The 16,280-nt window shown below is 34.7% G+C and overlaps 1 protein-coding gene across 1 annotated transcript; it reads right to left on the reverse strand.

The window, feature by feature from the left end:
* Window positions 1–5,117: 5,117 nt before the first annotated feature.
* acer1 (alkaline ceramidase 1) lies at window positions 5,118–14,534 on the reverse strand. The gene is made up of 7 exons (XM_007550930.2): window positions 14,254–14,534; window positions 10,616–10,728; window positions 10,392–10,506; window positions 9,085–9,223; window positions 7,579–7,716; window positions 7,350–7,487; window positions 5,118–6,466 (listed from the first exon to the last, which is right to left on the reverse strand). Exons 1-7 carry the CDS (start codon window positions 14,258–14,260, stop codon window positions 6,289–6,291), a joined length of 828 nt encoding a protein of 275 aa, XP_007550992.1. The 5' UTR covers window positions 14,261–14,534; the 3' UTR covers window positions 5,118–6,288.
* Between the last annotated feature and the right edge of the window lie 1,746 nt (window positions 14,535–16,280).

Raw genomic sequence — 16,280 nt, forward strand, 5'->3', positions numbered from 1 at the left:
GCTGGCAGGCGACCAAAACAGAAAGCCCTTCGGACCAATCAGAGCGCTCCGAATTCAAGCCCTACTCTGAAAATTGGCCAATCGGAAGAGGGAAAAGGCGGGACAATAACCGAGCTGCAAATACAATTGAAGCATTTTCTGGTTGTTGTCTCGAGTGACAGCAAGAGGGTCCCAATAGTTACGGCTCAGTTTCAATTATAAAATGCACTCGATGCTAATTGATTATAAATTAATGGAAAACAGAATTTTACTCACATATTCAGTGTCTTAAGAAAGTATTCACACATCTTTAATTTTCTTACATTTTGACATTTTGAAAACACTGGTTTTAATGCATTTTAATAGGATTTTATGTAAAAACCAGCACAAAGTAGCTCATATTCAGGGAACAAATGTGCCTTTTCCAATAAAATTCTGCAATCTGATGGTAGATTTAAAGAATCATGATTAGGTCAAGAAGGAGAAGAAGTGGTGGTGGTTGAGGTGTATAAATAACTCAGTGTTCACCTGTACAGTGCAACATTTCCTGCCATCAACTGTTGGAGTTCCAGCAAAAAACAAAAAGTATCTACAACCTGATAAAGAAGGCTGGTTCTGTTCTGGCGGCTACTGTGGAACCGCTGGAGATGTTGATCCAAAGAAGGATTTTTCATAAAATCAAGAAAATTATTAACAACTTTCAAAATTCAGTCAGAGGCTTCTTTAGGGCCGCTGTAATACAGACTGCTGCATATCATTCCTGTTCACAGCCATCAGAATCCACAACAACTCTTTAAAGAACCTTAGATAATAAGTTACAACCATCCTTTGGGACTAATGGAGTATTTTTTAATTTGAGAGTTCCACCTGACTGGTAAACAAAGAAAAACATATATTCAATGGAGAACATTTAAGAAATCTTAATAAAGTGTATCATAAACTGTTGATTAATCACATTTACCGATATGTGATTAACTCTTGAGTCTGTCCAGGCTTCCAAATGTATCCCACTGCTCTTGTTTCTCTAAAAAAGGCAGTAAAAATGATGTTGAACTTGAGCTCTGCAGGCGCTATCACACGTAAATCTCATCTGTCACCTCTATTATAGTATTATTTATATTGTAAAGTAAATCCAATGACAACAAAGGACTCTATAAATAGCAATAAACTGAAACGTCTGATGATACTAAGAAATAAAGTATTTATGGGGCGGTAACCAATTAGTCTTCATGAGGTCATAATTCGTCAGTGCAGCTGTCATGATTTAATTCCCTACTTAAGATCTCTGCTGCATGTCTCTGTCTGACTATAAATGGAAATCATTAGTGTCACAAAGTCTTAATTAGAACAATAACTACAGCACAGATGTACAATACTTGATTGATTTCTTCTTTTTTTTCAGCTGGTAATTTTGACTTAATGGGTACAATAAATATGCACTACCTGGCGTTGTTTAAAAACACCTAAAATACCTTGACTGACTGATATTTTTAGCTTTTTAGCTTTTTTTAGCTTTAAGAATGAGAAATATAGGAAAGTCAAAACAATCATTAAGGATTTTTATACTTCTCATAATACTTTGTATTTCATACACATGAAGCCCAACTTGACACACTGTATAATACATTTGGTCCTGTGAAATTAACCAGCATCATGTATTTTCCTTTACACAAATGATAGGTATCACTGTTTCAAAATTAGAATAACATCAAAAAGGTAATTTATTAAAGTGGTTCAATTTAAAAAGTGAAACTCGTATATCAACTAACTACATAGAGAATTTTAACTATTTTATTTTTATCTTATTTTATTTATTTAATAGTTGTTTAATTGGATTGGGAACAAATTATATTTTCCACAACAACATGTTGAGAAAACATTAAAAACATGTTTTTCTATTAATTAAAGAAAATATGGCTTACATGCTTATGAAAGTCTAAAATTAAATTTCTCAGAAAATAGTTTTGGATTAAAAATTATTATTTTCGACTGAATGTTATGTTCAAGTTATATCTTAAACAATTATGGGTAAAACTACTGACATATCAGTTGTTCCAGCAGCAGTCAGTGACACCATCAAATGTAGCATCAGATGTATTAATTTAAAGTTGAGTGGAAGGAAAAAGTATGGCAGAAAAGCACGGATAACGGCAGCGAACATAGAGGAGAAATTGGAGGAAAATTCACCAGCAGTGAACTGCAGATTAATCTGTGCTTCAACAACCGTCTGTCCATCCCAAACATAAATATTTTACTGGTTATATATCATAAATGAACACAGATAAATAACTGAGTTTCACATTTTGAAAGGAATTATTTAAATAAATGGATTTTTGAATGATATTCAAATTTTCTTCTGAATTTTCTCTTAAATCTATCAATCATTGTATGGATTGTCATCAAGGATTGGGTGTTTGAGTACCAACAATATCTTCCACAACCTCCTTTGAATACTTTAAGGCTTTAAAATGGATGAATTTACATAATAAAATTTTAAAATATATTGAACTATAAACAAGAAATCAAACATACTCATATTGTAAAAGTGTATTCCTAGGAGTGAATGAAATAACACAAATATAATGGCTAAATCAGTTATTATTTTGACAACTTATGATTAAGTTTTTAATGAATGACCTTAATTACATATTTTATTTAACAGATAATAACGCTTGAGTCCTTTTTGTTGTAATTAGACAAAATAGATAGTGGGAAATTTGATTTTTTTATTTTTATTTTTTGTAGAGTTTTTGTAGATTTTTTGTAGATTTCATTTTTATTATATTAAAAAAAAGAGACAACCACACTTTAATAAAACTTTCGGATCCAGTTCAGTACATGTGCTCCGTTTCCTAAACTGAACGTTCATTTGCCCAGGATAACGCTACCAGGGCGGCAGAAGTGAACAGATTCCTCTTGTAGCAGCAGAACGTCAGACCTGAGTCTGGCGTTCTTTTGCTGCCATCTAGTGGTGAAAAACAGGAAACTTTTCTCAAACTTTTTCATTGTGCTCAATCAGGACAACCTTGGTCCCATTTGACCATAAAACCAGTCAACATAAGGCCAGGAACTAGTTGTTGGTTACAACAACCTGGTTTTTTAAGGGAGAATTAACCAAAGATTAATTTAGAGCCTGTTTGGATTAGAGAAAATCCACAGTAAGGTCAAAGTTGTGCAGCCAACACAAGTTTATTAAAGTTGCTTGTTGCATAATCACTTCACCTATGTAAACTTTTTATTTGCACTTTTCAACAGCTTTGACTACTTAGTTTGATCCTAAGTAGTTCCTGTGGAATGTGAGTCTGTGTGTGGAAAGGATCCATTGTTGTATTTATAATTATCACAAAGTCTCCCTGAATGGTAAAAGGACTGAATATCCAATCATTTTTGACCACTCAAAGCACTTTACACTAGAGTCACATTCACCTATTCACACTCATGGGGTTAAGTGCCTGCCCAAGGGCACATGGAAGCTGGAATTGAACCTGCAACCTTCCGATGACAACTCTTCCCACAGAGTCACAGTCACCCCTCTAAATATCATACAATCCAACAAATAAAAGTTTTTAAACTCTACTGCTCTATTTTCTAAAAGGTGAAGACCAAATAAACATATGATATATTTCTGAAAACAATTTATTTAAAATGAGACGACTCACCTCACGTTGACAGCTCATTCTGGTTGTTATTGCTGTAAACCTGCTGTACACTGAAGGATCATTAACATAACACACAAACGCATGTTTCTGTAGTGAATCACTTCAGAAAACCAGCAAACAAACACTGAATCTCAAGAAAAGCTAAACTTTCATCGAAGAATAAGTCGATATCTAACATAAATACAAGAAACCCACCAAAAGAAAACAGCATTACAATAAACACTCATTAAAAAAAATCTAACTTACAGGTTTTTTTCACAGAATTAATTTTCATAAAAACACAAACATTTTTAGAAAACAGAATATCATTTTCATTTTTAAACATCAACATGAGGAACGCTCCAATATAAACTCCCTTTCACAGTCAGCAGTCATGCCATATACAATACTTTGATTTATTTTAGAGCATTATATTTTAAAATTAGTGTCAAATAAACAAACAATAATGAAATTAAATTAAGTAGTTCACACATGCAGGTACTAGAACACAGAAAAAGGTAAGAAAAAAATCAACAAAAGGAGAATTTAAATCAGTCATATTATTAAATGTTAGATTTTAAGTAGATTTCATATACATAGTAATTGATAAAAAGTTCAAACAAAAGTTTAACTTTTTCACAATATGCAACCAGGGTTAGTGTAAAAATGCAAATTAGAAGGTAAAATGTTATTCTTTATATATGGAACCAAATCAAGATTTCTCAATATTTGTAAGAAAAAAAAATTATATGTGAAGGTTGATTATTGCTGTTAAATTCTTCTTAAGTTCTCAATAAGAAAAGAGTCAAAGACAGAAAGTCTTTATTAAAACAATAACACTATGAAAAAAAGCTTTATGATCAGAAAAACAATAAAAACAATTTATTTGCCTGAGATGTATAGAAAAAATAAACTAAATAAAACAATCTAAATAAATAAATGGGATTTCGATAAAACTTCCAGAGAATAAATGAAATCAAAGCATTTTTCAGTTTTGTTGTTTGTTATGTAAATCAGAAATAATAAATAATGGCAAAGATGGTAATTGTAAATAATTTGGTAATTTGGTAAAGAATGGCAATGGCAGTATTACAGTTGAAGACAAATATCTCACACAAAATTAAGAAGTGATAAATGAAAATAAAATCCAATTTTTGCAATGGAATGCCCTAAAACCTCCCAAAAAATAAATAAAATTATTCTAGCAAGATGGGTCACAACCAGACTGGGAAATTTGCTCAAGCATCAGTAATATTAAAACTCTTTATATGCATTCGGAAGAATCAAGTTCTGGACATCTTTTGAAAAACTACTAAACTTACTAAAAAAATACATAAAAAATATGATCAATTATTAAAGTAAACTAGAATTTAATACCTGAAGTTAAAATATAAAACATCATTTCAGTGTACAAGTGACAGTTGGTGTGTGCCGGTTCACATTTAAAAAACTGAAACGCTAAATAAAATGTTACAATGATTACTCCCATTTTCAGATAACATTTTTTTTTAAAGGACACTTTGGTTGGATTTTTTATTTTTATTTTTTATTTTTTGCCAATAACTGATGACTATCTTTGCAGCATATTGAGCAAGTGGCTTGTTTTCTATATTTATCCCTTTTTGCAAGTGGATCCTACTGATTTTTTGTAACCTCTTTGCAAACTATGATCTGAACTGAAGGATGGAAAATACTGCAAGGACAACTGGACGAACTGAAATAAAAAAAATTAATCACTTCTTCACCATCACAAGCTGGTACAAAAAGCTGGAGCAAATTTTCCCCTGAGAATAAGGAAATGTAAACATAGCAGCAGTGTTGGCTATGCTTCGCTAGCCTCTTTGTCTGCTTCAGGGCAGCTTTTAGACTTTTTTCTTGCTGCTTTTAATGTTATTAAAGGAATAATTTAAAGACATTAGCAGTCATTATTTTTATCTTTTATCTGCAATGAATAGCGTTCTTGAACAGCGTTTTGGGAGAATAACTCACCAGGAAGTTATGCTAGCAATTAGCTAGGCTAACTCTAATTTTAAAGATTTTGGTCACATTCAAGCATCTTCAAATGTTAAAATGTTTTATATTAATTCACTTTAGTACCATTTTATACATGTTTACAAAGCAAAAAATTAGCATCAGATTCTGCTGTACTGTTCTTTACATGTAATTAAACATTGCAACAATGTTTAATTGCAACAATTAAACATTGTGGCAATGTTTAATTGCAATGATGTTGCAATATTTAATTACTACTAAGCTAGTTTTCTACTAGCTTAGTAGTTTCCAACTACTAAGCTAGTAGTTTCCTACTACTAAGCTAGTAGTTTTCTTAGTAGTTTTATACTGCTAAGCTAGTAGAAAACTTATCTACTAGCTTAGATAAGTTTTCGCTATGCAGCACTTGGGTACAAATTTTTTTATACTGTAAAGTGCTTCAAATTTTCTTTTTGGTGCTTAAACAAAAACCTCTTTAGAGGAAATACTGAGATGAATGTTTTGTCAACAACTAAACTCATTATCCTTTATGATTATATTGTTTTGGTGGCTACAGATATACATTTAAATGCTAACTTCAGTCTAAGCAGTGACATTTATCAGTAGGATTCAGATGCAAGGCAATTCAGTTGTTAAGCAAACATTTGACAACAAAAGAAATGCCAGGGGTAATGATTCGTCAGCACCGTTTTTGGGTCTTTGGAGAGCTGGAGAGAACAATGTGGGGGAATCCAACGGCCCATTTATCACAGGGCCAGTACTCCAGTCCAGGCAGCGAATAAGGTATTTCATTGCTGGCATCCAGATAAGCTACCAGCGTGCTGCCATAGGCTACAGCCATCACAATGAGAATGTGCCTGAAAGACAGATAAAACAGAATATGCACAATGATATCCTGCTTTCTGTAACTTAAATTGTTTATCTGCCATTAGCACATTGAGCGGTGCATACGCAAGGTTGATTGTCTCTTTTTGACCAGGACCGGTACGTTTCTTCAGACAGAAATAATAGAACTGGGCAGATTTGGGGAACTCAATCGTTTCACAGATGATCTTTCTCACATTATACTGTTGAGATATAATGATAACAAATATGTTGCTTTAACCCTTTCATACACAGCAGTCACTGCAGCGGACAGCTGTTCTAGAAGCCATTTTCTTTTGCTTCTTGTGGATTTTTATGTTAGAAATGCACACAAACCACTGAAGTGGACACAAGCATTAATGTCTATGGACACAAGTGTATCGTACAACACACTGCCAACTACTGGCCATCAACTGCAAGTGCAAGAAATTATCTAATATGGTCGACAGACGTAAAAACAAGCCGACCAACTCAGGAATATCCAAGACCCCCCTCCTACTGTGGAAAACTTTTGCAGGTAAAAAAAAATATATATATTGTGACATCAAGTAAAAACTAATACTACTATTTTCTCCAAATAACAACTTTGCATTTGGAGAAAATTACAACTAGAAAAAAAAATCTTTTTTTTATTCCCTCCTTTTTTGTGTTTTAAGAAAATCAAAAATACTGGAAAGAAATCAGGACATAAAGGATATAAATTAATGCATGAAAGGGTTAATAAGAAAGAGGATTGCTTTTTTACATTGATAAATTAAAGGTAAGGTTACCTATGTCTGACTTTAAGCTTAATTTGAAATGTTACAGAAAAGCACAGCCCTGTTTTCTGTGAGTAAAACAAGTCTGATATATTCAGGAAGTGACCAGAGGTCTTACCAGATCCCATGAAGGTAGCAGAAGTTTAACCACTGCCAGAAACTGCAGCACAAACGGTCGCTAATCCAGCAGGAGATGGCGAGGACCCACAGAGCCACCGACAGCTTGGCCAGACGTAGAGCCTTCTGGTCAGTGCAGCTGAGGTCAAGAAAAGATCTGTCGTCACACTGAAAGCAAAAAGCTGTGTGTTTTGAAGTTTCACAGAATGAAAAACCTTATTTTTATTTACCATCTCATCTCCACAGCCAAGGTGTACAGAAGGTGGAGGCCAAAACAGTTTAAGGCGTAGGCGTTGGCCGTGGGTTTGACAAACGATGACACAGTAGTAATGACAGTGATCAACAGGACGAGCCGCGAAAATGTAGACCTGTGGTTGGGAAGTCGGTGGAGAAAGTTTCAGGAAACATTTAGGAATATTCTATTTACATAATGCTCAACTGAAAAAAACAAATGCATGAAGGAAAACGAGGGTTTAACACAAGAGAAGAATGATGGATCTGTGTAACGCAGAAGCCTCAAACTAAAATGAACTGATAAAACTGTAAAGATGTCTCATTATTTGAGGGTCACTTGCACAAAAACACCACAAATATTTCTGAAACTAACATTTTAATTCAAAAACTCAATAATAACATGACAATACCCCAAATCATGTACAACTAATTATGTTCATAAATGACCAACTGAAGCTTGTCAGTAAACTAACAAATAAACACGCTGGCACTTTCTTTCTTTCCAAACTCTGACAGCTCTTCTATTATTTATTTAATAATTATCAAAATAAAAACTCAAACCTAAGTAAAAGTATTTGTTTTGTCTGTTAGTGCGAATAGTTTTCATTGCGTTATTTGCTCGAATAAAAATGAGGTATACAGTTTCTCAACTTTTGAGTCAAATAGTTTTTATTTCATTGGTTGAGAAAATGTTTTTAGTCTGCAGACATTAATGAATGGCTGCACCAAAATTTGACTTTCAATAAAAATGTTATTTTAGTTCCCTCAGTTCTTCCTATTTTGAGCTTTTTTGAGGTTTCTTGTCTCTTTAAATCCAAATAAGCCGTTGCTGGCCATGCACCCTAACTCAACGCTTTATACTCGCACATGAAAATAAATACTGCAAATAGATACACAATTATATAACTGTATATCTTTGACCCTGAATCAGACCCAAAAGCAGAAGAAATGGAGCCTTTTACACAACAAACAAGAATGCAGCAAGTGGCTTCTGGATGGTAAGTCAACAGCAAAATACTTGTCTTTTCTGTCAAGTGTTTTGCTGTAAAAACACTTGATGGAAAGTGTTGAACAGGTGTAAAACCAGCTGACCAAATGTACTGGAACTCGACCGGGGTTGCTAGGTAATGGGGCTGGGCTCGGCTGGGGTTTCCAGGTAATGGGGCTGGGCTCGGCTGGGGTTGCTAGGTAACAGAGTAATGCCTGGGTTTTCCAGACAGCTTTTACTTGAGGGCCAAATCTGTACCTTTCTTGAACTCCAGGTTGAAACAACACAAAATTATTCCTCAATCTAGAATAATGAATCTTGTTGTGTGGCTGCCTCTTTGGACAGGACAGGTTTTCACGGCGTACATAAACAGTTCTTTGTTTCTTCTTTAAAGGCCTATTGAGGTGTGTGTAGTTTTAAATGACAGTGAAAATACTAGCAGACTTTGTGCTAACTTGTCGTAGGGTAGGGCAGTGATTTGTCATCTGGTTCAGTGTTTTAAAGGTAAACTTACCTGTCTTTGATAAAAGAGGGAAACAGTTTACGAGGGAACCAAGTGGCATATCCCACAGCTAACACCCACAAGATGGAGAGCTCATCCAGCATCTGGCCAACGAAGCTAAGAGTCATGTGGAAGTATGCAGAGAAAAGTCCTGCAGAAAAACAAACTGTTACTGGAATATATTCCTGCTTTTCACAAACACATAAGATGAACATATGAAAACTGAGGATTTGTGGAGTTCTCACATCTCTAAGAGCTACAGGTTGACGTTTTACAGCTATACTGAAAACTACAATAGATGTAAGATTACACTTTGGTAGGACTTTTTTCAAAATCTGTATTATTGGTTTTGAACCATCTAAAAAGTATTGTAGTAAAAAATGAATAAATACTGACACATTTTTGTAATTCTAAAAGCTTTTAGTATACATCTGATATTTTTTAATATCCATGCAGCCGTCCAGCAATGTTACTAGACCTGTTTGCATGTGTAACAAAAAACAAACCTAAAGTTAATTTTGAAAATATATTTGGCTTTATAAATGTTTAAATATGAAAAGAGAGTGGTACTCTGACATAAAAATTAATCAAATTTAAACACAATAAATAAATAATAACTAAATAAATAAATAAACAAATAAAATCCTCCACAATATATTTATATTGTTTTTCACTGACCTTCCAATTAAACCTCATCCAAATAATTCCTATAAAATAAACAAACTGGAATATTTTTTAACACTACAGCCTTTATATTTTTCAACTGAAGACATTTTAATTAGCAGTCCATGATTTTCTGTTTCTCTTGAGTACAGCTATGATTCCTATTCGCCATTCTTCAAAATGGGAAAGACAAGAGTACATGCTATTCAAGTAAAACAAATGAATGTTGATGTTTATCACTTAAACTTGTTCATATCAACAATCAGAGCAACAACAAAAAAAGTTTAGACAAGTCTAAATGTAACAAATGAGTAATTTCTGTTCTACTATCACAAATGTAAACAAGCAGATATTTAAAAATGCTGCAGTGAATTTAAGTGAACCATGGGCTTTGGTGAAATAGAGCAGCAACAAAAACCCCCAAGTGTGTTTGGCATAAAACAATGGTTAAGTATGGTGGAGGAGATGTAATGCTGTGGGCCTGTCGCTTTAAAAAACTCTAGATATACTATGGGAAGATCAGAAAAATATTATAATGGTTTAGCCCAATGTTAGCTGTCTCCAGTATGTTTTTGCTGATTTTATTTTTATTTTACTAATATAAAAAATAGTAATTCAATGGTCCAATACAATCAATTGAATTAAAACGGACTTGCCTACAAAAATCATCATGATCCAGACCATGTGGATTGCCAGGCTCCTCTGCTTCGCATAGGGATGCAGCAGATAGAGCATTATAGGAGCAACAATGAAGAAGAAAAAGCTGCTGACCTGCAGGAAAACAACAAATCAACGAGCAAGAAGGGGCAAAATGACTTTAAACATCATCAAACTATAGAAACTGATCATTCCTGCATGATGCGCTGTCTGAGGAGCTTACTGTGTTGAAATACTCCACGACATGTTCAGAGTATCTGTAATTGTCTTCACACCAGTCAAGTTCTGAGCTCTCATAGGCAAAAACGTTGGCCATCTTTTCACTGGAATAGACGCCTAGAAGAGGCAGCGAGAAAAAGAGAAACATCAGAAAAATAAACATCAGGTGGAGCACACCTGTACCTGTACATATTCAAATAAAGCTGTGCATGCCATCTCCATCCCAACTGAACATTTAAATGTGTGGTTCATGAAAATCAGTTTCCTTTCCCTCTGTGTGTTGATTTTATGTGTAAGAATTTTACTTCTTTTTGTTGTTAAAGCTGTGAGGTTTTTTTTTATTACTTTGCTCAGATAACACATTTACAAACAAAGCAGATTTAGATTTAAGCTGTTTTCACTTGATAGTCTACTAGACTATCAGCTTCAAATTACAACATTTGTTACATTTTCAGCTGGTGTGATTTCACACTGCACTGTGTCAAATGAACCAGACTCTTTGAAAAACCTGTTCACCTCCTTACCTGTGGTGGCGCTGCACCAAGAACTGCTGAAGGAAATGACAACAAAACCTCTAAAAAACACATAATAGCAACTTCCTTCTGCACAAAATGTAAACAAAAATGGAGTAGCATCAGATTTTAGCAGTTGTAGGATTTCTCTTTTGTCTTTGGTAAAAGAGCACAAGCCATTTCTCCTGCTAGCATGAGACTCTCACGTTTGTTTTGGTTGTATTTACCCAGAATGCCCTGCACTATAGTCCACTTCCTGCTCTTGGAGCAGTCTATGGTCTGCTTGGCATTCACATATGCATTCGAGTTTGCTTCAAACAAACTGAGGACTGAGATTTTTAGGGTTTGAGTTTGATTATTGTCAGAAAGGGTGTTCCATACAGGTTCATTCTGCAGACATCAGTCTTTAAAAGAAATGTAAAAGTTTAGAAATATTGAGATACCCCCAACTGGCTCCAAATTATCGGGCTGTTTTCCAGCTTAACGTGCTGGAGATGACATCCTGAGTTTAAGGGTTTTGCAGATTTCCACTGCATCCACATTAAATTTTAGGACCCGTCTATTCCTTTAAGGCAGGGGTCCCCAAACTTTTTCCTGCAAGGGCCACATAGCTGTTCCTTTCTCTGGTGAGCGGGGGGGGGGAGGAGCGCGACAACACATCCGCGCTTTTAGATAGATTTTTACCCAGAATGCAAATGGAAAAAACCGTGAGTGAAACGGTGACCGGGACTGACTAGTATATATTCCATTGAGGGAAAGTTAGTTTCACATCTGCTCAAGAGCCCCCCTGGTGGTTGAAGAAAAATCCACATATAAACCAGAAAATACAATATATGAAAAAAAAAAGGGCCGGATCCGGCATTGTTCAGGGGGCCAGACCAAATGACCTGGAGGGCCAGATCTGGCCCGCGGGCCATAGCTTGGGGCCCCTGCTTTAAGGGTTGAGTAGATAAATTGATGCTCTAAATGGGCACTGCAACCCTTGTAACATTGAAAAACCTTGAAGAAACACAATATAAAGCTGTGGTTGTCCTGCATTTTTAGGTATTTCCCTGATACAACACTCTTGACTTGTTGCACCAGAAGAGGAAATGCAATCATTTGAATCAGGTTTGCTGGAATCTAACCCACATAAGGTCAAAATGTACCGTATGAACTTTTGTCAATCACACATTTTCAATGAGCTGATAACTCAGCAATGAAATTAATCTTTGGCCTACTAAGTACACTCCCTATGTATCACTGTACACACAGGGCTATATATTACATTTTCATGTCAAGCATTTCAGTAATTTGTTTTTCTGTGTTTACAATCTGTCATTCAGTCTGGTCCTTCCTGTTTGTCAGCCTCTGAATAAACTGTCAACATTTTGCTTTTTCTCTTTCTCTTTTTGTCCTCCTTTTTCTGAATGACTTGTGAAGGCACAAGTTAAACAAACAATTGCAGTTCTGATTTACGCCCGATGTTATCTTTTTTCAAAGTTAAAGTGTAACCAACCTTCCTGTGAAAGCATAACCCTACCCACAAACATTTTTTTTAACAAAATTGCCAATGTGCTACGGAAATGCTAAAACTTCTGTTTTAGCATTTCCGTATTCTTTAGGCTACTTCCGGTGCGCAGTACGTTAGCAATGGCTCCTCAGTCGCTGTAGGACTATTAATGATGTTTATATAATTATTCAGACATTCTCAAAAGCTCCAACAATGACAAAGGAATTAAGCTGAATGTGTCAAACTTCATAAAGAACTTCGAAGGTAAGTTAATAAATCGTTTAAGTGTTTACCAAAAGGCCTCATTTGTCTAACATAGCTAACATAGAGAGCCTTACACAGGTATTATGTAAACGTTAAGTTTTTTATTTAACCTTGCGAGATATATGACACCAAGTGGCGTGGCCAAGGGTGGGGATGAATGGAGGAAGGCTCTGGTGAGAACGGTTGCCAATTTGGCGACTTTGTCAATATATTTAGCAACTCAAACCGCCTGCAGTCAGAGCAGAGGAGACCCATTCCACTCTGGATCCACTTTGCAAATCAATTGCACTTGTGCAAGCTGATAAATACTATCGATTAACGATCGCTATTCCAACTCCTGACTGGGTGAGATGGTTTTAAACGGGAATGAGGTAGACATCAATCAGGCTGTACCGTTTGTTACAAACATAAAATTTCAGCTGCAATAGCCACAGTTCACCCGAGGAGGGCAGCACTGAGACAGTTTTAGACCGAACAGAATAAATGATTATTTGTTATGCATAATGAATAGAATATACTATTCTATTCTATATTCTATTATATTCAGATAAGTTTAGATTAGATTAGATTAGAATAGAATAGACTTTATTGATCACCAAGGGAAAATTGCGTATGTGTTGACAAGCTACTCCATCCAGGGTGTTAAATATTAGTAAGTACAAGTATAACCATAAGCTATATGAAATTTATATATATAATAGAATATAATACAATATGATATATTATATTATAATATACATATGATATAAAATTTAAGTGTGATGTAAGTAAATTAAATATGACTAAATATAAATAAATATAAAATATGGTAACAATAGCACAGAATTTAACAAATTTACTTCAAAATATATAAATATAAATAAGTGTGTGTGTGTGTGTTGTTGGACTGTCATATTGTCCTGCTCGGTCAGTCTGCAAACAATGTGAATGTTCAGGTCATTTCCATTAAAGGCTATAGTTTTAAATCCAATCAACTTTAAGGTATTAAACATAATCTTCACCAATCCCACTTTGTGTATTAAAAATTGTTGTTGTTTTTGTGTGTGTGTAATAATACTCTATTTTCAGTAGTGGAAAATCACCATAATTAACAGAAATAAAGGTTTGAAAACAGACTATTTGTGGTGTCTCACTTGAGTTAATGAAATAAATGTTGTACATATGCACTAAATCTCCAGTTATTTCATACATACAATACAAACGTTACAGGTTAAAACACTATTGTTCATCCGCTCAGTCCGTCAACAATGCGAATATTCACGTCATTTCCATTCATAAATGCTACAGTTCATTCATGCAGCCTAGCTGAAAACGTTACATACTTTAAAATCCAAACCAATATCGGTAATAAATGATCAGATTCGGGGTTCCTACCTCCCATGGTTGCGCTCCTCTGCGCTGCTCCGCTCCAGGTGGTGCAACAGGTGGATTGACCTGGGAGGAGGACCGAAACCCTGCCGCTCTGTGACGGAGTGACGTTATCCGTTCATCAAGCTTCACGTCGTTAGGGTTACATGTCTTCAGATAAAAAAAAAATAAAAAAAACATTAAAACGGATTCATCCGGAACTCGTTTTTCTCGCTTTTCCTTAACCGTAAAGCGGAGATCAGATCGAGGAGCGCACGGTTGGAGCCGGCCCAACCTGCCTGCTGCCGGCATGAGTAATCCCCGGTCTTACCTTTAAAAACAAACTCGACCGGTCGAGTCGTCTCAGAAAAGGCTGTAAACGCAGCTTGTGGGTGGTTCAGATCTAAAGCCGGAGGAATTTTTTTTCTAACTGTGTGTTGGTTCCTGAAAAGCTGGAAAAGCCATTTGTTTAAAAAAAAAAGAGCATGTCTCATCCTACATCGTTACTTTTGCTTCAAGAAGTAACACTGCACGTTTAGTCTTCAGGGTTTCTGAACGTCCTCAGATGTTTTTCTGCCCCTGATTGTTTCCACACATACAAGGTGTTGGTGATTTTTATAAAGCAATTTCAATAATGTTTTACCAGCAATAAATAACAGAGAAGAACCATTTTAAATTTACACCCGTCACAAAAACACCCATTGTTTTACAGTTTATAACTTAATACTTAAAATAACATTGCAAAGCAGACATATATGGAGAGCCATTTCAGCCAAAATTAAATAAACGAGTAAAATAAATAAATAAATGAGTAATTGGCATCTTTATTTCATTTATTAATTCCTGGATTTATTTTTATGGAGAGCCATTCTAGCCAAAATTAAATAATTTCCCCAATTTATTTATTTAATTTTGGCTGAAATGGCTCTCCATTGACATCAGGCAGTATTTTAGCAACAATACAATAACTTTTTAAGAACTCTTAATGAGAATGTGTTACAATTTTGAGATCTGCTTCTGTTTGCTTCATAGCAGCACAAATGTTTAGAGAAATAGCAAGCTATGAAAATAATCACATTTCATTTATATTCTATTTGTGTATTTGTATTTATTTATATATATTTTTAAAGAAGATACTTGTGTCCCATCAGTTCCTCTGAATTATTTTTGAAATTTTTTTCAACTCATCAAACTCAACAATGTGCCATCATAAACAGGGCTGGATGGATAATTATACTCTAGTTTTACTTCTGAATCATTGCGTAATAAAGTATGAGTAGATTTAAAGATCCTCAGCAGCATTGAGTGTTAGCATGCCATGTACATGAACATATTGAGCAGCTAAAGAAACAAGAGGATGTAACTGAATTCAGGAGGATTTGGTCAATCCAATTACAGCCGACTGCTGAGCTTTGAGCCGTTAAGAACTAAATAGTCTTAACATTGGTACAGATATATTTTTTTTCTTTAATTCAATTCAGAAATATTTTATTGACCCCAAAGGGGAATGAAATGTTCTAACTCTTGTTATTTGAAGATTCTTCAAAAAATAAATCATTAGAACCAGCACTATGTTATTGTAAAAAACATTAAATGTCATTTTTTTTTCTGCTTGCTGCTTGTTTAGAATCACATACGAGTCCTTATATAAGTCGTAGGAGAATTTAGACAAAATAATGGTCAATTTACTCTCAAAAAAGGCACTGTGTAACTAATAATTAAATGACTATTGCAATGTTTTGAATGTGTGAGTTAAGATACAGAACATCCTTAAAACTGGGAAAAGAACAACCCACTTTGGGTTATTTTGCTAACAAAGTTAGCTCTGGATTGTGTTACATTTCAGAAAACTTTACACATTCATTTCATTATTGTGACTTGAGCTGGATGAGAGCAGTTAAAACCCACAGAGCAGCACTAACATCTTCATTCACTGACAAATTAAATAGAATACAATTAATACAAGGTTAAGCAGAGTTCCACCAAGTGTGAATGTTGAACAGTATTAGCTCTAACTTGTGCTAACTACCTGAAAAAAAGCTATCTTAATAAAC

Source organism: Poecilia formosa, unplaced genomic scaffold (assembly GCF_000485575.1).
Source record: "Poecilia formosa unplaced genomic scaffold, Poecilia_formosa-5.1.2 Scaffold38, whole genome shotgun sequence".
NCBI lineage: Eukaryota > Metazoa > Chordata > Actinopteri > Cyprinodontiformes > Poeciliidae > Poecilia > Poecilia formosa.